Here is a 25,993-nt window from a genome sequence, read left to right as displayed (position 1 = left end):
ACAGAGCATGATGCGCACAAACATAACTGTGGAACGTCCTTAAACTCTTCTTTTTCCCCTTCCCTTTTTTCTCTCTTTCTTTTTTCCTCTTATTTCCCCCCTTTTTTCGTTTTTTTTTCTGCTTGTGACTCGTCGGGGGGGGGGGGGGGGGCAGTCTGCGCTCCCCCTTAGGTACGCTATAGTGCCCCCCCCCCAACAAAAAATCTTGGTGCCGCTGCTGCGCTAGTATAATCGCTTCGCGATCTAAAAATAGCCTAATATCCCACAATGCATCTCGTTTCTTCAAAAAGAGGCGCGTCAAGATGGCGGACACAGCTCTTGAAAGTTTGTATCAAGTTCATTGCTTTTACATTTAATCTGTGTTGTATGCTTATTGGAGTAGATAATGAGATTGATGATGAAAGTGAGATAATGGTCTGAATCAATTTTGGCATTATTGCTGCATCTCTGTGCTTCCTAATTGCAATTACTTTCGTGACGGTATTCCGCGACGCTGGTTATTTTCCAGTCCCATATATTGAAAACTGTGTGGTAGATCTATCGCGAAGTCATTGCCTTGGCCTGGCGCAGTGGCCAGTGCAGTGACCAGTGTCAGTGAAACTAAAGTTCAATCTAGAACATATAACAAATTTAAGAATCTGAAGTATGCGTGGAGAATGTTAAGGATCTTGCCATTCATTTACTCCTAACCTGCTAACATTAGTCATTAGACAGCTGGCAGCCGTCTGTTTTTAATTTTATTTTCAAAAACAAATTTCTCCTCGTCGTACACAACACAGACATTGACACAGACGGCTCGCTATCGTGCAGCCACCATTATGCTGGTTAACAATGCAAAATCCCCCGATGGGGCTCATCGATTTTTGTCTTTATTTCATAAAGATTTAATATATAAAAAGAACTGGACAAACTAAAGACTAAAGTAAAGTAAAGATTGTTCAATTCTGTTTTGGCCAGAAATGCACCAAAACGGGAAAAAATAAACTTATAAGTGGAAAAATAGTGACTTACTTCGGCTGTCGCGCAACTCCAACTTCCCTGGTTGATCCGAACTTAATATATAAACATATGGCCGTTGTTTTTTACTCCCTGTACCGATCGAGTTAGAACTTCGGTCTCTGTAACTAGTGACAGTGTAACGTTAATTGGTGAGTAGAGCCAACGCAACCACCAACATACATATACAGAGACCGAAGCTTTTGGTGTAGCTAATATAAGAGTCAGACTAACGACATGTTAGAGTTAAGTCAAATGTATTGCTGTACACACGCATGGCCAAATTATTTCCAAACACCCTAAATGAGTTTTTCTATGTGTGCAAAATAATCCCTAATCAAGTTTTTCGCGGGCTATTAATATTCACACATTTTGGCCCCTAAACAAGTTGTCGCCAGAATATGACCCCGGGGCTGGGGAAAAAAACAGAGGTTCTAACCTAAACTCGTTTGGCTAGTCTTTAAAAAAGGCTTGCCTTTGGAAAAAAACACCCTAAATACATTTGACCAGTCTTTCAAAACTAGGCCTACCCCTTTTTTAAAATCTGTGTTTTTGATACCCTTGACGAGTGCACGCACGGCCCGCGTCCAAAACTGAAAAAACACCCCTTTAAACGTTTTTTTTTGGTCACGCGTGTGTACAGCAATATATTTGACTGCCCCCCCTGGAGTTAAGTACTTAGTTAGTCTCGGCATGCTGCCTGAAAAGTGATGCGAGTCGTGATTATCCGATTTATTGTTTTATCGAGAAATAAGTCAAAATGATTTAAACTTAGACAATGATTTTCTTTTAATTCTTTATTTTTATAGATTCTAGATCTAGTCTCTATATTGAAATCTCAAATAAAAAATGGCAATATCGCTTACCTCGGCCTGGAAAGTTGTTTTGCCAGTTGTAGAGGCGCACAGCCAATATGGGAGACTGTCTCCCATGTGGGAGATTATCTCCAATATTAGAGACTTTTGTAAAGAATTTGGGTATCCAATTTCAGACACAGTCACCAGATTGGGAGACCAATTTCTTTTGTTTACATTTACTGCAAAAGAATTACCTTGACGGCAAATAAAAATGTGATAAGCAGATTCCTCATGAAAAATTACCCTTTTTAGACGTCTACTTTAAAAATTCACTGTCTACTTTTGCTTTGATAATGATTTTTTTTTTACCCACACACAAAACAAAAGGGCTTCTGACCTAAGTGAGACAAAATTTTGGATGGAAAAAATTACGCTTTTGTTGGTATTGTTTTATTCTTTTTGCAAAGCAAGTCTCCACTATGGGAGACAATCTCCCATATTGGAGAGAGTCTCCCATATTGGCAGTGCGCCTCTACTGTTCGCATGTCTTTTCCACGCCCACAGAAATAAAACTAAAGGAAGCCCAGTATGATAGTGCTAATAAATTTCACAACCTTAATTTAGCGCGTTGGTAAATTGTCTAATTCTATGTATGCGCAGTTTCTATGATTATTTGATAAAATATCGGCACCAATAAATGCAATAAACATACTTTTGAATTATTATTGGTGATGATAATTTTTTATAACTTTTTAAAAAATCATTTAAAGTGACGACAAGTTTATTAAAAATAGAAAAATTCTATGTGCCTTGAACAAAACCAGCAGTACTAACTTTTATTCGTTTGTCCATAAACGATATACCAAAGTCTATACAAAGAAAATATTGGACACTTCCCTGACTCTCGTAGCACTTTAGATCTACCGGTACATCGATTTGCGTGTAAAATAGTTTGAGTACCTAGCAGTAGAGGCGCCGGTCAGCATATTGGGATGGTCCCAGTTGACAGGGACTGTCTCAGTTTTCAAAGAGTTATCCACACAAGAAATCTAGGAAAGTTCATTCACCTGTCAAGTGCCGACATCAATCGAGTGTGCTTGTCAATGTAAACATATCAGGTTTCATAACATTATTGGAAGACGGCAAGTCGTGAAAATGATGGTGAACTGGGGGAATGGAGGTCACTGAATATATTTGTTGCACTCTCAATCCCCGTAATTGCCGTCTATGTCCTGCAGGGGTAAGTGAAAAAAAATTCCCCATAAACAAGGACAATCTCAATTTATCAAGACACAATTTGTCTTGGCTTATTGAGGATATCCTTGTTTTCTGGGACAATCCCAATTTTTGGAGCGGCGCCTCTACTGTAGTAGTGTCTTTGATATGAATATAAATCGCGCGCCCTTGTTAGACAAATACGGCCCTCGTGAACATCAAGAAAAATACAGGGAATAATTTTGATTAGCATTTTTGGTCATAAGAGAAAAGCTCCCAACTAGGATCTGTACAGTCCTGTGTCAAAAGACTTCATGTATACAGTAGCAGTAGAAATAAATATGGAGCAAATTGCGATGCAATACCAGTAAAATCATTCCCTGTGGCATCATAACCATTGTGGCCCAAGTGGGTGGTGTTCGTTCCCTCACTGTTTTTTTTTTCTTTGCTAATGCAGCATCTGCAGAGGCTTTGATGAGCCTGAGAAGTGCAGGGAAGGCTAAGCTTTCCCCGTCACCGGCCCCTAGTCCGAGTAAGGCATCACCATCGAGGACTACTCCATCCGTGCCAAGGAGAGGGCATGTAAGTATGATGATGATAAAATACATGTATTAGTGATAATGATGATAATCCAAATTAGTGATAATAATGATCATTGATATGTATGATTGTGATATTGATGATAATAACAATAACTATACTTCTACTTCTTTGAATAATCATGATTAGTGACAATGATGATAATCAAAATGATAAGGGGTCGCATTTCATAAGTTGGGTATGCAAAAAGGGTGGCGTATGAACAATTTTCCACACGGTGCCATGGATAAATTGTTGCTACATCACAGCATCTTGACCAAATTTATTGAGTAATATCTCATTTTGAAGCTAGAACTATAGGCTAAATATATTACTATGAATTAGATCAATACAATATCAGGAACAAAAACTATAGCACATTAAGTTTGAAATAACGGGTGGCGGAGCCGGTGGATGCGGTAAATGATAAAATATTAATTAAACCTAATAAACAACTTACTATAATATGTAATATGACTGTTATCCTCATATTTCTGGGCATTTTAAAGCAGGGAACAACTAAATGTCATAAAAATTTGACAATTTTGAAAATATGCAGCAATGGAATACATGTGTATGTCAGCTCTGATCTGCAACCTAATCAATTAGTAAACCAGAGAGATTTGGTTAATTATCTAATTTGTAATCTTGATTTTTAGTACAAATGTTGTGTATCATTGCAACAAACATTTCTACCCATGATGTTGTCATTTTGCCAAGCATATAAATACAGTGACAGGTATTTTGGGGGCAAAAATGTGAAATTAAATATTGTTAATTAATTAGTATAATTAATATGCATACAATGATAGATAATTATTCAATTTTTGGTACAGATTTAATTATTGATGTTTCAAGATTATAACTGCAATTTACTAGGGTGATCTAATGTTGCATTAACTTTTGACACCATTTTATGTGCAGCAGGTCCAATTTGAAAAAAACACATTTCAAAATTCACATTTACATGGACGTCTATGTAATAATTATCTGTTAATTAGTCATTTTAAGGAAAAATAAAGGTATTCGAGACTTAAAACTTTTCCATTATTTAGAGAATGGTAATAGCTATAACATATCAAAAAATAAAATTTTTGACAATTTTTACCCTGTTCGCGAAATTGGACCACCTTATGACATGCAACCAAGGATGATAATTCTGATGATAACAATGATCATAGTAATAATGATGGCAATGATGATGATGATGATAATGGTGATGATGATGATGATACAGAAGAATAACTTTTTACATTTGAATGTATCTGTTTCAATTTGTCATCCCAGCCCACAAGAATCCGGAAGAAAAATCGGAGGATATTCAACGATGATGAGGACACATCCATGTCTCCCATTAGGGCTTCACCGAGCAAAAAAATTAAGATGTCGCCATCTCAAAGAACAGTAAGATTTGATGTGTTTTGAATAATGAGGGCTATTTCATCAATGCACTTGCTAGCAATCGCAATATCAAGGTTTATGTGGAATTTAAATTATAGCAAATTTACAACAACTATGTAAGTCTGATGAAACGGGCCCCGGGTCATTCCACCCCAACTTAAAGTATTATTTATTTATTAGTCTTGTTTTGGTAGGATGGCTCCATCAGTAACTGGCATACTGTTGTCTTGGAGGCCCTACAAGAAAAGTATAAATATTACAAATATAATTATGAAAAGCATACAATGTAAAGTTAAGACAAACAACCTGAGAAGAGAACATAAAACAACACAAAAGGCCAGATTATAGATTAAGGCTATTATAATGCCAGAATAACAGAATAAATTATTCCAAATGGATGTACCAGCAAAACAAAAAAACTACTCTGTATATTGCATTTGAAGAAAAAAAATTTGTGTCAATGATTTCAATATCAATACTTGCCTTTGATTAAAAACAAATTCCCATCTACTCCTTTCTTTGCAGCCCACAAAACTGAATATATCAATCCCAACGCTCGTATCCCCGCCCCGTCCTAGTGCTTCCAAGTCTTCTGCCCATAATCCCTCCCCCGCTCCGATGCCGTCCAAGCCGTCTTCATCCGCCAGCACCGCAGCAGGGGGAAGCGGCCATGTGTCTTACAAGAAGTCCGCCCAGAAGCTGGGACAGCGCCTCAAGAACCTACTGAAATTGCCCAAGGCGTACAAGTGGTGCATCTATGAATATTTCTACTCAAACATTGACAAGTAAGTTCAGGGCCTAGTGATATTTAACTTAGTCATAGATCGTTGGGCTGAGTGTAATACGATTTATTGTTTATTCGGATGTTGTTTGAAGGTTTGCATGGTGGTATGTACAATCGTTGATGTGGTTTACGGTACACCATGTGAAGTGTTGTAGAAACAGTGGATAGGAGAAGAGAAGAAATGGATAGGCGAGAAAGTGGAGATTTGAGAGTAGAGTATTCTTTCTTGAAAGTAGTCCTGAAAAGGACTGTAAACCAGGAAAGATTGATGAGTTGAGAACAGCTTGAGTAGTAGAGCTAGTGAGGAGATGCTGGCTTGAGTCGGCGAGTAGAGATGATGAGTAGTAGAGAGACTCGACGTTTCGGGCAGGTTGACTGTCCGTCTTCAGGAGTGTTTATTGTAGTCAATGCAAACAAACCATAAAAAATGTTCTATGATGATGACTAAGCTTTGTGTTACAGGTCCAGGACCCAGTTATATAGGCCCGTATTCTGAACTCAGGTTTAAATTAAACCCTGGTTTTAAGTTGTGGTTTAACTATGGAAAGCCGATTGGGGAACGGATCCCTAACAGTACCAATCCTCTCTTTTATCTCAATTGACACTCACATTGTTGATAATTGTTTGGGAATGATAACTGAAGCATATTTCTTCATTATGAAAGCAAAAGGAAACGAATTAATAAATATTCGAAATATACAATATAAACAGAATTTTAGAATATTTGGCTCCCCATAATCTCAGCACATAGTAAGACTGGTCTAAGTTAAACACTTCAGAATACAGACCATTAAGTTTAGTGGTTGATAGTTGAGCTGATTCCTACAATTGTAAAAATAATTCCTGTGATCAATGTCTAAGCTTTACGTTATGGAGCCTTAGGATGTTGTTTGATAAAGCTCTTAGAAAATTTTAGTGTGATTTTACAAATGACTAGAACATGTTTTTACGTGCTAAGTTAGCAAAATAGGAAATATCATTTAGCAGAAGATAGGGCCATCAGTCGTGCATGAAGTCATCCATAACTTACAAACATTTTTTGACATGGGACCCAGGCCCCATGAAAATGCATTGCAATTGATCATACAACAAAATTAATTGAATTGGATTTTGTATCAGAATTGTGTAGTTATATTATATTGGATGGCTCAGAATGGAATACCAGAAATATTCCAAGAGTTTGGGCAAATATTCCACGAATCGTAGATGAGTGGGATATTGGCCCTAACGAGTGGAATATTTCTGGTATTCCATGAAATAAAGCCATCCAATATAATTTCATCTTTCCCACCCCCAGCAATCAAAAAGAGGGAGAAATTTGACTGAACAAGTCACATCGCTTATCACATAATGGCATCATTACTTCATAAGATAAAATTTGGTAGTTGACATGCGACTTACATGTAGTTCATTATGACGTCATTGAGCGTCGTGCTCTATGCTGCGCATCGCATTGATTTAATTCTACGCATTTTATATTTCATGCATTTGTGCATGTGCACTATACTGTTGAATATGCTCTCATAGTCAATAGCAAATTTTGTACAGGAGCCTATGGGATATTCTTCAGATTTTGGTCCATTTAGGGATACGCTCTGATACTGCACAGGCAATTGATGCAGACCGAAATATGCTTTTTTTAATGCATCGCTAAAACTTTATAGATGATGATAAATAATAATCCTTTATACAAAGCTCCACATTAACTTTTTTTGGTGGTGGCCCGTTCGGGCCACCAAAACCATCAAATAATTTTTTTTGGTGGCCCGATATTAAAGTTTGGTGGTCCGAAAAATATAAAGAAACACATTAAAAATTAATAAAACAAACTTCTGAAATATTAATTCTGCAGCCACTACCACTAAGTTACTTTCACTTAATCATCTTGTATGTAAACCTTGTTTGCTGTTATTTTACTTTGCTAATTGGCTTGTGGTAAAATATAAATTGTTTCTATCGTTGTAAAAATGAAATGATTGAAAGAGAATAAATGAATTTTATTGTTCGCAGGTTGTGTGGACTTTTTTTTAAATCTCTGTATAGACACACACTCATAATGGTAAAATAAATAAATAGTGCATAGTAAACTAAGATAGATGTACAAAACAATGGTTTTTCATTTCTTCCTCTTTGAATCCTAAATCCTAGATTATGCAGGCCCCAAATCCAGTTTATTTCTGTTTTCTCTTTTGCAGCATATTATAGCAGGAGAAAATCACAGAAAAATATGCTGCAAAATTAGAACAATGCATAAAAGGGGGAAACAAATGAAAATAATTTTCAAAAAGTATATTACAAAAAGAAAACAAAAATAATAAAAGAAATAAGTGAAATAAAACAAAAGAAAGAAAATGAAGAAAGAAAAAAAAACAAAGAACAGGGAAAAAAAAGAAAAGAAAAAATTTAGAGAGAAAAAAAAGAAAAGAAAGTGAAAGAAAAATGAATAAAACAAAATTAATATAAACATGGGGAAAAGGGGAAATTAAGAAGCCATTACAAATATTTTTTAACAGCTGTGGCAACAGTCTATTCTGACTGGAATATAATTAAAAGCCAAGCAAATAATTCTCACTTACCTTCTGGGAATGGCACATTTTTGTCTCACCTGTATAGCAGAGTGAGACTATAGGCGCCGCTTTTCCGACGGCGGCGGCGACGGCGGCGGCGGCGACGGTGGCGGCGACGGCGGCGTCAACACCAAATCTTAACCTGAGGTTAAGTTTTTGAAATGACAGCATAACTTAAAAAGTATATGGACCTAGTTCATGAAACTTGGCCATAAGGTTAATCAAGTATTACTGAACATCCTGCCTGAGTTTCATGTCACATGACTAAGGTCAAAGGTCATTTAGGGTCAATGAACTTAGACCATGTTGGGGGAATCAACATCAAAATCTTAACCTAAGGTTAAGTTTTTGAAATGTCATCATAACTTAGAAAATATATGGACCTAGTTCATGAAACTTATACATAAGGTTAATCAAGTATCACTGAACATCCTGCATGAGTTTCACGTCACATGACCAAGGTCAAAGGTCATTTAGGGTCAATGAACTTTGGCCGAATTGGGGGTATCTGTTGAATTACCATCATAACTTGAAAGTTTATGGATCTGATTCATGAAACTTGGACATAATAGTAATCAAGTATTACTGAACATCCTGTGCAAGTTTCAGGTCACATGATCAAGGTCAAAGGTCATTTAGGGTCAATGAACTTTGGCCAAATTGGGGTATTTGTTGAATTACAGCCATAAATTTGAAAGTGTGTTGGTCTAGTTCATAAAACTTGGACATAATAGTAATCAAGTATCACTGAACATCCTGTGCGAGTTTCAGGTCACATGATCAAGGTCAAAGGTCATGTAAGGTCAAAGAACTTTGGCCACGTTGGGGGTATTTTTTGAATTGCCATCATATCTCTATAAGTGTATTGGTCTAGTTCATAAAACGTGGAAATAAGAGTAACCAAGTATCACTGAACATCTTGTGCGAGTTATAGTAGTTTTCAAAATCAGCACTGCTGCTATATTGAATCGCGTGATGCAGGTGAGACGGCCAGAGGCATTCCACTTGTTATTTTTAAATCCTTTAGTTTGTATTATTTTATTTTCAGTAGAAACATATTTTTTAATCAGGCATATTCAATGGGAAGGGGTATAAATGGTTTAACCACTGTAAAAAAAAATGAAAGAAAAAAAACGGCAAAAGTTATATCTGGAAAAAAAGTGTGAGAAAAGTCCTTCCCTATTTTTGCCAAAATGTTGGAAAAATTCACATTTCATATCAATGAAATGCCTTCCCAATTAAGTATTTACTTTCTCAAGAGTGGTTTAAGAAGTCATTTATAAACAAAAAACTGTCTGTTTATTTTTGGCTAGAAAAGACACAGCTTCGAAAGAAACCAAGTATCAACATACATACAAATGCACACGTGGGACTGTGATGTACTTGCCTATGTGTTTTTATGTGTATTAATTCATTTGGAAATCGGTCTTTTGTAGTCAAAAGAGAGGTCATAATTCCTCTTCTTAATGCTTGCAAATTATCAGGGTACACCAAATTTTCGTAATATAGACTGTAGAATGTCATTTCATTGGTGTAAAATGTGACTTTGACTCAGATTTTCAAAGTTCTGTGGAAGATTTCTTAGCAGCAACATTTTTTATCGCAGCTCCCGGAGTCTGAATAGGCTGAGCTAGATCTAGAGCTAGAGCACAGCTGTATATGGCTTCATGCAAAGCTCACGCCAGCCGGCCGGCGCGGCTGGCTGGCGCGGCTGGCTGGATAATAGCTACTGTATGCTATAGCTGTAGGCCTAATATGCAAACTTTGTGTGTGTGTATTTGTGTGTAGATCAACAAAAAGGGCGCATGACGAACTGGGTTGCAATTTGAACTGTAGAAAGTTGATAAATGCGTGCAAAATCGGGAGAAAAATTGCGCTATTCTGAAAATTATTGGTTGCCCGATTCGGGCCACCAAAACTTAACATTTTATCAATAATGGTTGCCCGAGGTGAATTTCTAGTGGCCCCGGGCCACCGCTAATGTCGAGCCTTGCTTTATATATTTTTACATTTTGGCAGTCAATTTATTAGACTGTGCTCATACCAATTTGTAGTTGTTACAGAAATTGGAATTTATGCTGCTCGTTCACTTTATTTCACAGATCATTATTTGAAGGAGAAAATGACTTCAAGATTTGCCTGAGGGAGTCCTTTCCGCAGCTGAAGCAACGTAAATTGACCAAAGTGGAATGGTGTATAATCCGCAGGTTGATGGGCAAGCCTAGAAGGTTAGTTTTAGTGTCAATACTCGCCTTTTTAAGGCAACGTCTTACTGTACTGTCATATTTGTATTTATTGAAAGAGTTTCCTCCATATTTTGATCTTAAGTCCTTGGGGTTTGTAAAACAAAGATTTGTGATGAATTGCAAATATGAAAGAACCTCACTGATTGGTTCCTGGTCAGTATTTTAAACCGAGTGTGCATGCAACAATGATCTTGATTGGCCATAGGTATTTAGCGATTGATTGCAAACCTTTGTGTCACAGAGCCCACACTTTATATGCATTTTTAACTGATGTTATACTGCTGTTTGAGCATTGGAAGTGTGGTGGTGTACGGGTTCTAACTCTTGTCTTTTGTAATGGAGGGTTGAGTGTTTGAGTCCCACCAAGGCACTGACATCCTTTTGGCAAGTTGTCAGTTCACCCTTTGACTTGGACACTCTCCACCCAGTACGATGCTCATGCCACTGTTGTTGGAATAACAATTAAGAGTGTCTTGACTGCCCATTGCTGTAATACTCCCTATGGAGTGAACCTTATGCATACATTGGTCCGAATTCACAAAGTTGGTTTTGAAAACGATTGGTTGAACCTATGGTTTATGCAGATTTCTTGTATAAATTACGCCTAATTTACCACATCAATTCACTCTTGGACTTGGCTTAATAGCAATTAGAGCTTATCGACTGCCCATTGCTGCAATACACCTTATGGAGGGGATCTTATGCATACATTGGTCCGAATTCACAAAGTTGGTTTTGAAAACAATCGGTTGAACCTATGGTCTATGCAGATTTCTTGTATAAATTACGCCTAATTCACCACATCAATTCACTCTTGGACTTGGCTTAGCAATTAGAGCTTATCGACTGCCCATTGCTGTAATACACCTTATGGAGGGGATCTTATGCATACATTGAGTGTGGGCAAGCTGGAATCCAGTGACCGGGGAAATAATATATCTGTAATTGTTTACGTCAACTGCGACCAGGGGCCTGTAAAACAAAGCTTAGCAATCATCGTAGAAGACTATCTCTACGATTGATTGCGTTGACCTCTGTGTACGATCAATCATGATAATCAAGCGTATGGTCAATCGCTAACCTTTGTGTCACGGGACCCAGGACTTCATTCTGCTCGACTAATTCTCCAAAAGCCCAGCAACTGACTGTAAACATACCGGGATAGAGCTTCTTTTGTCAGTTGCTCCTCGTCTTTGGAATCCTCTACCAATTCAACTACCGGTACTTGATTGTAACGACATTGAGACCTCCAAATCTGAACTTCAGACCTATCATTTCTGGCAACTGTGAATAATGTGTGACATATTTGGGAGCCGGCATCTTTGAATTTTTTACAGGAACCTGTTTATAAGCTCAGTTGGTAGAGCATAAGTCTCACAAGCAGAGGTTCAAACCCCGGCCGCGTCAGACCAAAAGACGTGAAAAGATGGGAGTTGCTGATACCCTGTTTGGCGTTCAACATTTAAGGGATAGAGCTTCATCGATCTTTTTTTTTTTCATTTTTCATACAAATGCTGTTCATCATCATCACTGTCATCATTATCATCATCATAAAGTTCTTAGAGATGTCTTTCCAATGAGATCAGCGCTATATAAGAGTAAAATATTGTTATCATAATTTGATGTTCTCATTTTTAATTTTAATGTTTTTTTTTTAATTGTAGATGTTCGCCAGCATTCTTTGAGGAGGAGAGGGCAGCCCTGGAAGAAAGAAGACAAAAGGTCAGGATGTTACAACACAGGAAAGGTCAAGAACTTGACCTTTCAGAGGTCAAAGATCTCCCGGATGAGATCCCAATACCCCTATGTATTGGCACAAAGGTTACAGGTGAGAGGTCATGGAAATATTTCAATTTTTTGTTTGTTTTGTGCCTTTTTTGTTAATAATAATAATAATAATAATGATATTAATATTGATAATAATATTAATGATAATAATAAATAGAAACAATTGGACTTGTATTGCACCAAATCAATCTGTAGATCGCTTCAGATGCTTTTTCAGAAATTTTAGGATTCCATTGTTAGATTAGGATTGTAAGTCTCAGGTTGTCAGTTGCGTATCTGTATATCCATGTATCGAAATGAATTAGTTTTTGTAAACGTTTGTATTTATTGTGCAATATTAAATGTTTCATCCAGAGTGACATGTGAGGGTTCGCATGCTTACAGGCAACAGAGAAGAACTCCCCTTTTGTGAACCCTGACCAAAAGACCACTCTGTCTTATCTTCCTCTATTTCATATCTTTTACATGTACTTCATATGTACACATTTTTATTGTCGAATAAATAATGCTGATAATGATATGATTTGGCGATCGATGATGGCATTGAATGTGGCGCCAATAGGGCTGATTCATCTCATTTCATTGATTATTGTGTATGATCAGTCGCAAAAATCTGACCCACAATCAATCTCTTAGCTTTGATTTTTGGGCCCAAATTAGAAAGATGTGCTAGATTACTTGACTACCGCTGCACCTATTTTTATAGCTTGTTTGAAAGCACCTCAATTTGACATCTTTCCCGGTTAGAAAGCTGCAGTCGATTACTTGACTGCACAAATTTAATTTTTTATTTTCTTTAAAGCTCATCATAAGAGCTCACAATTGCTAGTTTACCAGTCCGGTAGATATGCTAGATCACTTGACTATATATTATTAGTTTTGTTTTCTCAAAAGCCTGCGATCCCCACGATGCTTGTTTACAGGTCAGAAAGATGCGCTAGTAGCTCTCTTGACTAAATTCATTCAATTTTTTTTAATCCTTCACGGCTCGTTTAGAGCACTACACTATAATTTGTGTACATGTATTTGGTAGAAAGTTTAACTAGATCAATAGACCAATTTTTGTATACCGTTTTTTTCTCCACAGCTCATTTGAGAATGCCACACTATGGTGTGTTTACCAATTTGATTTGATTTGATTTGATTTTGATTTATTTCTGCATTCACGTCAGAGAAATACAATATATACAGAGGTATAACAAGTCAACAATACTGTGGTTGTAACATAATTAATGAAAATAAATAACAAAACATTTTGTTCATTTGATAATATTAATTTAGAGGAATGCAGGAGACTGCTATCGTGATCGATTGATTAGGCTTGATAATGATGGCGGCCAGATCAGATACTTGAGCTAGGTTTCTTGACTAAATGACTTTGATTCTTCCTTTTTTCCTACCTTGTTTAAAAGCACCTCACCATAATTTTTGTACCTGTCAGAAAACAGCCATCGATTACTTGACTGAATGAATGAATGTGGGGGCGCCGTAGTCTAGTGGTTACGACTCTCGTCTTTCAATCTGAGGGACGTGGGTTCGAATCCCTGCCATGGCGTGTTTTCCTTCAGCAAGAAATTTACCCACATTGTGCTCCACTCAACCCAGGTGAGGTAAATGGGTACACGGCAGGGTTAATTCCTTGAATGCGCTGAGCGCTAAAAGTCAACTTGTGCTAAAGCCTGGATAATAATAATAATAACAATGCGTCTCGGAATAGACTACTGGTCTGGTATTTCTAGATAGATGGCGCTATATAAATGCGTATTATTATTCTATTTTTCTCCACAGCTCGTTTGAGAACGCCCCACGACGGTCTGTTTACAGGCCAGATAGATGCGCTAGATCCTGTAGAGGCTACCTATAGAATAACGTTTGACAGACCTAACTTTGGAACGCATTCTGTTCCGGACACTGAAGTACTTGTAAGTTGAATCTATGGGCTGACAACAGTTCATATCTTAAAGCAGATACAAACCAACTCATGAAAGCACTGCCTTCAAGTCTTACCCATAATGCAGTGTGCAGTGTAGTCTTGTAATATAGATCCACTTGAACGATAACATGCCAATTCACTACTCAAAACATTCTTACCATAGATAAATGGTAACCAAGTAAACAAGTATGGTCCTCTCAACAACAATCTATAGCTATTGGATTTTTTATGTCTGTATTTTTTTATTTTAACCTTAAAAGGTATATTTAAAGATTAATTCTTTATAACACACACACATAGTCACTGAGAGACCACTCACAGTATATAGGGACAATTGTGGAAGCGATGTGGTGTAGTGGTTCTGACTCTTGCCTTGTAGTCAGAGGGTCGTGTGTTCGAATACCACCATGACTTGTGTCCTTTGGCAAGTCGTCAATCCACACTTTACCACTCTCACCCAGGTGCTGATTAGGTACCGGTAGGAAACAACCGTCATTGTGGTTGGTTTAGCAAGTGTGCGCCTATCAGGCTGCTAAAAAGCTATGAATCCAGTTACCGCATAATAATAATTGTGAAACCCTTTGAGAAGTTGTAGATTGATATCACGCTATATAAAAGTCAATCATTATAATTACTCTTCATTTTGACTTTGTCATGAAATAATTGTTTGCTGCAACTATATTCTCTTCGCTTACATATGGCAAGGCTCTACATTAACTTTTTTTCTCAGTGGCCCGATCGGTCCACCAAAATCATCAATTTCATATTTTTGGTGGCCCTAACACAATATAAAGCATTACAATTTATCAAAAAAATTGGTAGCCCAACATGGCCACCAAGCGTTGGCATTTACAGAATTTTGGCGGCCCGACTCATTTTTGGTTGCCCCGGGCCACTGCTAATGTCGAGCCCTGCAATATATTTTGCCTATGACTTTTCTTATTTGTCAATAGAGTACTGAAGAACAAGAAACTGTATCGTTGACATCCTTCCTACAAAAACAGAGACCGAGACCAAATTATTTCACACCTCTTAGGTATGTATGGCCCAATGTGATGTCACAGTCATTTATTACCATGACAACTGGTTTGTAAACAGTTTCAATATGTGTTATAATGCTTTCATGAATTCACTCACTTCATTGTGTTTTTATTGATATAGACCTGGGGCCTGTTTCATAAAGAATTCACAACAGTTGTAACTTTGCAATTTTGGCAACTACCATGGCTCAGCAGCCAATCATAATCAAGGTTGCCATGGTAGTTGCTATAATGACAAAGTTACAACAGTTGTAACTCTTGTTGACCATAGTAGATTGCGAGACAAATGAATACCCTCTAGCGATTATTTCATTCCGCAATAATGAACCTATTTAGTATTGTTGTAACTCTTTTTGAAACGGGCCCTTGGTCTTGATGTAATGTTATCCCCTAGTCTCGACCACGACCCTATGCTATTACTGTCACCATTGAAGTGAAAACCAAAATAAGAGGAACACATATTATACAGTTCTCTTCGTCATGAATTCATTGAATTGTTCACTTCTACGACACCTTTGTTATGTTTTTATTGATTTAGACCTGGTCTTGATGTACTGTTATCGCCTAGTCTCGACCATGACCCTATGCAATTACTATCACCATTGATGTGGAAACTACAATAAGAGGAACATATAGTATACAGTTCTATTATGAATTCATTGAATTGTTCACTTCCCTGACACCTTTGTTATGTTTTTATTGATATAGACCTGGTCTTGATATACTGTTATCGCCTAGTCTCGTCCATGACCCTATGCAATTACTATCACCATCAAAGTGAAAACCACAATAAGAGGAACATATAGTATACAGTTCTATTAGTTATGAATTCATTGAATTGTTCACTTCTTCGACACTTTTGTTATGTTTTTATTGATACAGACCTGGTCTTGATGTACTGTTATCGCCTAGTCTCGACCATGACCCTATGCTAGGACTGTCTCCACTGAGGGGGAAACTGCAAGGTGGAGAGGAGCAGATGTTAGGGGGATTCCCCGTCTCGTTTCTTCTACATGTGGTGAGTTTCGGGATGATGAGATGGGAGAGAGAAACTGGGCAAGAAGTTTCAGTTCATGGTAACTCCCGTAGGAACTCAGCAGGACAGCATTTTGCTGGTAAACGCCAAGCTGGTATATAACCAGACCTGCCAACCAGTACGTTTTAGCCGTATTTAGTACGTTCTTGCAACCAAAATACAGCGGTACGTTTTTTCTTTGAAAAATATGTGTTTTTTTTTTTTTATTTTTTTACTAAATCGTAATTTATTGATAAAAATAATCTCTATATGTCTCTATTTCATAAACCTACACAAATATGGTTATTAGATCAATGTAATTTCAGGTAACTTGTTTTTTTTTTCAATCATTTTGTTAAAACCTGGGTGAAGATATACACATGTTTTTATGTTTTTTTTTCATCTGCAAGAGCAGTGCGCATTTTAGCTTGTATGCAGCTTGAGCGCGATGAGCGAGTGCGCCAAGCATTTTATTATGAAATACACTTTTTTGGAGAAAAATACAGTTTTTTTAATCACAGAATACAGTTTTTCATTCCCAGAGGTTGGCAGGTCTGCATATTTATCTCACACGGTAAAAATACTGATTTTTTTGTCAAAATACTGATTTTGGGGGATAAGAATACTGAAAATGCAAAATACAACTTGGCAGCTCTGTATAACCAATTACCTAGGAAACATTTTACGTCTCGGTTAATCAATCGTAGTGGCTGACCTCATAGACGACAGATATTATTCTCGGGCCTTTTTATCAAAGTGGAGACAATAGCAGAGTGGGGATTCGAACTCACAACCTTGCGATTATGAGTGCAATGCTCTAACCACTGGACCATACGACCTGTCAGAGGTCTGGAAGTTTTGAATCGTATTGCAACTTACGATTTGCGGTGCAAATTCTTGGACATTGTTATGCGTTTTATGGGGGTTCAGAAGTGCACAAAGATTTAACGTTTTCTGAACTTTCCCTGTAGTATTTCCGATGCTCTAAAAAGAGGTAAGAATGAAGAAAAAAAAAATCAAATTTAAAATATACATTTGAAATATTCTTAGAAGAAATAAAATGGAAAGCAAATATTAAAAAAGAGCATTTTGGGGATAAATTGCATAAAGAAGATTGAAAAGTCAAATTAGGCCCTATTTTTGCTTACTATGAAATATGTATCTGTTAATCTTTCTTCTTATGCTTATATAATGCTGTCAAATTTTCTATTGTATATCATGCTGATCTTTGGTTCAATGTACAGTGACTATGTAATTAAGAACATACATAAAAAGAAGAAGAAAAAACAGAATTTAGTTTTGTTGGTATCAAACATACAAAAAGTATTATTATTTTGTGGAATTTCCCTGTAGTATATCCATACAGGTGAACTCGTTGAATATTTTCATTTCTTTTTGCCTCACTCTATGAAACCCAGACAAAGCTATCTAAGATCCTAGGATACAAGAAGGATCTTGTTCAACAGATGAAGGAAATGAACACAGAAGCAGAAAGATTGGTAAGCAGTAATAATAATAACGTCATATTTATCCAGGGTAGCCACTTCAGTTCTGGAAACTGTTCCTACCAGTGGGCTCTGATTAACATGATAATATTGATATTACCCCGGCTATAGCTTTGCCACCTATAGGCACTTAAGCATATGGGCAATTCCAAAAAATATGTACGTCTGACCCCTCTAAGTGGGACCTTCATGAAATTTTCTGTCTCAGATTTCTTGTTCTTTTGACAGTCTGTAATGTTCTCAAATGACCATGACTTGGTCATTTTATGAAGTGAAGCAAAAAAATGGGGGTTGGACTTACAAAAAGGTTGATCATTTTATGGAATTGCCCCATATGAAGAATTTCTTCCTGCCGGGTACCCATTCACCTCGCCTGAATTGAGTGCAGCACAAAGTGGGTAAATATCTTGCCAAAGGAAAACATAACATGGCTGGGAATGGAACCCACGTCCCTCAGATTGAAAGACGAGTCATAACCACTAGTTCTGACCTAGCATGATAAGTCCCATATAAACAACCCCTTCATTCCAAAATCAAGTTGATTCCTAGTGCTGCGCAACAACCAAAGAGTTATTTGAATATCCAAATATATTTCCGCCAATTTAAAATTAAATATTTGATGGAATATTTTTCAACCTGCTGAGCTCCACCCTTTTTAAAAAGGGCTCAAAAATCTCATTCTGGTTGTGATGTCATCAACTTATTTTTAGTAAGCCAAAAGAATGACAGTGGTACATAGCTTTACCAAAACTGTCCACCTGTAATCATGTTGGTGTCATACATATGCTGTAGCATCAGCAATAAAAGCACTGTAAAATTATTTTTGTTTATTTTTATTTCACTCCAGGAGTGATATAGAAAAAAAATCAATATTGCAATTAACCTCAAATCGATCACTAATTTTTTATTGATGTGGAAATGTCTTTGTCAGTGATTTCTCTTGATATATTAATTTTATGTGTGTTTTTTTTGTTGGTGTTCTTGCTCCAACAACAACAAACGATTCTGATGATTTCTCTTTTGCATTTGGAATGTTTAAAGATACCATACAATATTTTGTTGCTGAATATGCAATACATGTTATGATGGAACATATTATAAAGTCAGGTTGCCCACCAACGTTCTCGCTACCACGCGTCACGGTTGGCGGGCGCCGACAACCCTGAAAATTTTCAGGGCAAATCCGCCAACCGTGAACTTCCCCGACAACCGTGGCCGACAACTGTAAAACAGGCCTAGATCCACACAAAAAACTGAATAATATATTTAAAATAAAAACAATCTGCTTTTCAGATCCTAAAATAAACTCGTCGATTATTTCTTCCACGATTTCTTCCCGGGATTTCTTTGCTTCGCTACTATGCTGTATACGATACGACCTCGACTCGAGGCCCAATTTAACTCTCTCTCTTATGTGGGAAGTGCGAAGATGTTTACCTCGCATTTGCGTATCGCATTGCTCTCATTATTTACGTCTTTAAAATGGTAGTAAAATACGCTCAAAAATAAAGTGAGAAGAGAGGGGTACCGTGGGTTACTGGGTTGGGCAATGTAATTTAGATGTTACGAATTTCAGTTGATATTGTCATTTATTTTGTCAAAAGTAAAGTGTGTCAAAAAATAATATAAAAATTCGATCGAAATTTAGTTTCATCTCGTCCCAGGCCCCAGCCTTATTATAGCTACATCTACATGAATTCATTGAATGCATTTCTGATGACACTGCCGTAGAACGAATTGAGAAAATTATTAAAAGATCACGTTAATAATGACAAAGCCACAGCCACATGAATGGATTGATATAATGTCCAACTCATTTACTCACAGCAAAATGATTATTCACATTTATATTCCAATTTTACTCCATAATTTCCAAAGTCTTGGTCTCTACATCGATCTTTTGAAAGTGTTGATTAATTTCGCGACGGTGTGTCTACCAAGTTCTGTGTCACTGCGCTGCACTAGCGCTCGCCATGGCCACATACATAATACAAATCGCACATGGCATCAAAATCTATCCGAGTCTTCCAAAATTAGATGGGATCCAAAACCGATTTGAATGTTTTTTTTTTCTTCAGATATTCATTGAATCTGTTATAATTTTCATAAGTAATAATCTTTATTAATTTTATTCACGCTTTTTTCATATTACGACTCATTTTTTAATGTGAGTTATACGTACAGTGTATTTTCATTTGTATTGTTCTTTATTACTCTTTGCCTGCCAATTAGTCATTACAGTGAATGCTTCATGAATTTGTTGTACAATTGCTTAACAACTCCCGGTAACAACTACGATTTAAAATAAAATATTATTTGAAATCAATTTGTGTAAAGGAGAAAGAGAATAATGGGAGGTGGTCGTGGGCAATGTAAATGAAAATGATGGGATGTTTGTGACTTTGTGGGGGAGGGGATTGGCGAAAAGAAGTCAATGTTCGGAGCGAATTGAATTAATATTCTTTTATGGATGTGTCTACTGTGATTGTGGCTGCATAATCTTTATGGCGAGTGGAAAATCAACCCTTGGACCTGGTCGGGAGGGGTACGTGATTCAATAGATTTCAATAAAAGTACACATTCAACAAAGTGGAATTGACAATTCATTCACAGATATTCATTTCAGGGCCGCGGAAACAGGGGGGGGGGGGGCTGGGTGGGCTTCAGCTCCCCCACTTTTTTTTCCAAAACCATGTACAAAAACAGGACCACCGGGGGCCCGTTTCATCATCATTTTTGTCCGACAAGTTGTCAGACCTGACAACTTTTCTTGATGTTGATTGGCTAAGAAGCATTGTTACTATGGTAACTGTCGGATGAAATGGGACTTGTCGGATAAAACGTCCGACAGGTCCTTACATGAAACGCTCCCCTGATTGCGTTTTTTGCATGGTGGTCAGCCCCCCCCCCCCCCACTTTCAAGACCTTTCCGCGGCCCCTGCATTTCAAGTACGAATTATTGAAGTTGATATGTGTGAACGTTTTAGAGGATATGTATTTCGTTTGCCCACGCCCACATGAGTCGCTAGTATAATTTGAATATCGCTGGATGAATTTTTCAATTTCACTTATGTCGTTATATATGTTTTATATCGGAATTGTGTTTTATATATAGAGTTATCTTTACAACGTCGTTAGCCTAATTACTGCGAGTGGATTATATTTATGAAATGAGTTGGAATGTGAACGAGACGCCCCAAAGCCGATGGCACGTGATCTAATTAGTATTCACTTTCTGGGTTGAGCCAATCATTGTGCTTGAAAACGGGTTTCCCCGAATTCCCGCCCTTGGAATGACTGTGTACCATGTGCGTGACCTGTTAACCTGTTGTATGAATGCGAATCAGCTGGTTTCGTGACCTCAAATATTCTTCATGTTGTTTACGCTGGATGGGGGCTATAAAAAGATCTTTCTGACTCTTTTTTTTTTCAATTTTAATAATCTGTTCGTGAATTTCTGTAACTTGAAAACTGATGCAATTTATTGAATCACGTACCTCGATCTTCCCACTCATGGTGCAAGAAAATATTTTAAAAATTTAAAATCGCCAAAATATACATGTATCAGTAGTAGTATAGACATGTCTATAAATTAAATTCGCTTCGAATATTGACTTCTTCACCAATCCCACACACACGTACGATCTCAACATCCCCTTGTCATTGTCCACGCCACGACCCCTCCCCTTTCGCGCTCCCCCTTCGACCATCCTAGCTACAACCCTCCCCCCCCCCTCTTCCTCTCTTTCACACACGCTGTATTTGTAGGCCTACATAGTGCATTATTTAAAAATACAAATCTGCTTTCCTGTCAATTAAGCTTTACTTTCAAAACATTTTAAATCGCAATTAATTATAATAAGAACAAAATCGTAATATTAAAGTATGATGAATGACTAAAAATATTTCTCCCGCTCGTGATGGACACATTCATTATTTTATAGGTGAGTATAGAACAATACAAATGAACATATAGGAATAATTGACAGTGAGTATAAATCTACTTTCCTGTCAATTAAGCTTTACTTTTAAAACATTTTAAATCGCAATTAATTATAATAAGAACAAAATCGTAATATTAAAGTATGATGAATGACTAAAAATATTTCTCCCGCTCGTGATGGACACATTCATTATTTTATAGGCGAGTATAGAACAATACAAATGAACATAGCAATAATTGACAGTGATAAACGAATCTTGATTGGATATTATTAGTATAAACATCATCAGCAGAAGTCTTAATTATGAGAGTCATAGTTTCAGTGAGTATCTGAAAACAAAACAAACATGCAAATTATATCGTCTCATGAATACCGATGCCCATTATTTGGAAGCCTCGGAAGTTTTCTTCCGAGGCTTCCAAACAAAGTCGGAACAATCTTTGGATTCAGTAAGGGTGTGGCGCGGCGCGCATGCGGTCCGTAGATGTAGTCGGTCATTGACACGCATTCACAAAATGAATCGCACTTTCTAAGGACGTAGCGATCTAGACATTGGAAAGTATGGAGTACATTATCGATGTCATTGATGTGAATAAATCTATAAACTGTAAGTATAAAATGAGATTGAATTTAAATCTTTTCTTTTGACCTTTTTCATCAGTACTTGCCTTTCTGCTTCAATCGATCGCAATTCGCGCAACCGTTACGGCTGTGTGGCCGGAGAAGCATTAAATAGACATAAAATGTGGTGCATTTAGCAGCAATCTAAGCTCGTCGATATTGATATTTTCGAAAGCTACCGCGCTCCGCGCGGTAGGGGGGACACCCCCCTCCCGCGACCCTCCCCCCGTGCGTGCTTCGCACGCACCAAGGCCGCTGCGCGGCTTGCGTATCATCGCTTCGCGCCGCCAAGCGTCAGAATGAACCTGGCGAGAACGTTGTTGCCCACTCTTATTTTGATTAATGCAGAAATCTATTGGTCAGTCCTATTCTGAAGATTTCTCTTTTGCATTTGACATTTTAAAGATACCATACAATAGTTTGTTGCTGAAACTGCAATACGTGACATGACAAATAATATTATAAACATCAAATTGACCACTATTATTTTGATGAATGCTGAAATCTTTTGGCCAGTCCTATTCTGAAGATTTCTCCTTTGCTTTGACATTTTAAAGATACCATACAATAGTTATTTGCTGTAACTGCATTACACATAATCACAAAACTTATTATAAACATCAAATTGACCACTATTATTTTGATGAATGCTGAAATCTTTGGGTCAATCCTATTCTGATTTCTCGTTGGCTTTGACTTTCAAAGATAGCATACAGCATTCTGTTTGCTGAAACTGGAATACACTGTACATTACATGGAATATACATGTATTATCAATCTTAAGTTAACCACTTTAATATCCCTCTTTAATAGTTAACCACTTTTATATCCCTCTTAGTCCTCGGTTGGACTGGCTATAATAACTAATTTTCAGAGGGGATAAACATCGCCAGTCCAACCTCGGATAAATAATTCCCACTGTACTTTCTCAAAGCCTGATGTATTTGTATAATATTTTTATTGATACAGAAATCTCTTGGTCAGACCTACTCTGATGATTTCCAGCAGAGGTACGCAATCAACGTTCTTGAAGTGGATAAACTGAACACAGATCTCAACAAGTATCTAATGGGTGTACAGAAGTACTGTCAGGAGGTTTGTATTTATTATTTGATTGATAATACTATTATTATTATCATTATTATTATTAGTAGTAGTAGTGGTAGTAGTAGTAGTAGTATTTGTTTATTATCATCATCATTATTATTATTATTATTATTATTATTATTATTATAGTACCAAAATGCTTATATAGTGCATAACACTACCAAATGCTCCCCTATGCACTCTTTGAAAAGACAGAAAAGGCAAGGAAAACAGATAAAATTGCTGGCAATCGTGGCACTAAGTCATGCAAATACATCATCATTATCTCTACCATCCAATGACCAAAGGAAGCTCTGACTAATGAGTTTTGTTTTTTTGTGAATTAGGAAATGTGCCATTTTATTATGTGGAAAATATAGATTTACTTGCTTTTGAAATTCTGTATTTCAGAATTGGGGGATATTTGACTCCTATTCCTTAGCAACATGTTTTGTCTCTATAGGCGTCACTTTTCCAATGGCGACGGCATCTTCGTCAACATTGAAATCTTAACCAAGGTTAAGTTTTTGAAATGTCATCATAACTTTGAAAGTACATTTATCTAGTTCATGAAACTTGGACATAATAGATAGTAATCAAGTATCAGGAGTTTCAGGTCACATGATAAAGGTCACAGGTCATTTAGGGTCTGTGAAGTTTGACCATGTTTGGGGAATGAAAATTCCATCATAACTGTAAGTTTATGGATTTAGTTCATAAAACGTGGACATAAGTGTAATCTTAAGTAGTCTTGGGTCACATGATCAAAGCCAAAGGTCATTGAAGGTCAATGAACTTAATCATACGAGTGGCGTTTTTCGCAAGTAAATACTTATCTTACTTGTTTTCAAAATTCAGCACTGCTGCCACATTGAATTGCATAATGCAGGCGAGACTGCCAGAGGCGTTTCACTTGATACTTTTTTAAGCAACCTGAGTATTTAATCAAACTGCGAAATAGCGTTTTTCTAATCCCTTTCATTTTCTTGATTACAATCATTATTTAATTTTGCAGTTACTGTTAGTATGACTATCAATATTTGCAGTATTCGTTTTAATTTTTATCATCATCATCATTATTATTGTTGTTGTCATTGTGATTATTATTATCATTATTATGGCTATTATCACCATCATCCTTAAAATATTCATGCATATAATTTGGCAAGGTTACAATCATAAGTAAATGTGATATGTGAAGTAAATGTGAAGTAAGTGTGGTATGTGCTTGTGATCAAATTAGAGTTTGCAACGTAACACTAATGGTGTGGAAGAGACAGTTTGAAATGTTATTATCACCTGACTACTTTATTGAAAAAGTCAAATTAAATATAGAAAGGAGAGAGTTGGGGAGAGTCAGAGAGAAAGAAAGAGAGAGTGAGAGGGAGAAACAGAGCAGTCAGAAAGAGTACTACTTTTCTTTTTTTACGAGGTGAGTTTCTAAATAGCGCTGTACCGAAGGTGAAATGGCAGAGAAGGGAAGTCTTTTTTTTTCTGCTTGTCAAATTTTGTGTGACATAAAGCACAATCATTTGGGAATGAAGATTCCCCCCCCCCTCTTCTTTTTTTTTTGCTTGTCAAATGTTTTCAGAAAAAAATTGCCCCCTCCCCCCTTTGTAAAATCCTGGACCCTGTCTTACAAAGTTACGAGTGATCAGATCAACCACAACTATAGAAAACCAGCAACGTCAACATCTATAATGAATGTTTGTTCAAAATATTTTCTAGATATGTATATTCATGCATTCATTGTTTTCTTGAAAGTTCTCTTCGTTGTGCATCTCTTTGTTTACAAACTTAGGACATTGTGCAAATTTTCTATAGAAAAAATTATGACATTGATGGATTTCCATATTGAGGTTCATCAGAGCCCAGTAATCAATTGTATCTCTATGAAAATCTATCAGTGTCTTAATTTTTTCTCCAGGAAATTTGCAAAATGTCCTTTGTAAACAAAGGAGAACACCAAATTGTCAAGAATAATACTAATAATAATAATAGCCAATTTTTATATAGCGCTTTTCCCAGAATGGCTCAAAGCGCGATACAGCTTATTATTACCCCGGTCATTGGATTCATTTCAATCCCGCACGAAAAGTGCACAATTTCCACTCCCTGGGGAGCATTCCTTGCATTCATCGCGGCCTCATTATGGCGCTGGCAAATTCAAACATACAATATCTTTCGCATCCTACCGGGTACCCATTTAGCACCTGGGTCGAGAGTGGCAAAGTGTGGATTAACGCCTTGCCAAAGGACGCTAGACCGCGATGGGATTCGAACACACGACCCTCTGTTTACAAGGCGAGAGTCAGAACCACTACACCACGGCTCTTCCAAGAAATCAATGAATTTATTGATATACATCATCTAGAAAAAATTTTGAACAAACATGCATTATATATGTTGAGTTTGGTGGCTTTCCATAATTGTGATTGATTGGATCAATCGTAACTCTTTGTAAGACAGGACCCTA

The 25,993-nt window shown here is 37.0% G+C and overlaps 1 protein-coding gene across 1 annotated transcript; it reads left to right on the top strand.

Moving 5' to 3' along the window:
- The first annotated feature begins 258 nt into the window (after positions 1 to 258).
- LOC129267629 (protein lin-9 homolog) lies at positions 259 to 24,547 on the top strand. The gene is made up of 12 exons (XM_064104370.1): positions 259 to 324; positions 3,466 to 3,590; positions 4,875 to 4,991; positions 5,514 to 5,773; positions 10,442 to 10,567; positions 12,250 to 12,413; positions 14,162 to 14,295; positions 15,260 to 15,342; positions 16,229 to 16,364; positions 17,780 to 17,860; positions 23,401 to 23,526; positions 24,533 to 24,547. The coding sequence occupies exons 1-12, from the start codon at positions 303 to 305 to the stop codon at positions 24,545 to 24,547; spliced, it is 1,389 nt and encodes a 462-aa protein (XP_063960440.1). The 5' UTR covers positions 259 to 302.
- Positions 24,548 to 25,993: the final 1,446 nt, after the last annotated feature.

The sequence above is a fragment of the Lytechinus pictus genome, chromosome 9 (assembly GCF_037042905.1).
Source record: "Lytechinus pictus isolate F3 Inbred chromosome 9, Lp3.0, whole genome shotgun sequence".
NCBI lineage: Eukaryota > Metazoa > Echinodermata > Echinoidea > Temnopleuroida > Toxopneustidae > Lytechinus > Lytechinus pictus.
This window is presented reverse-complemented; position numbering and strand designations above follow the sequence as displayed.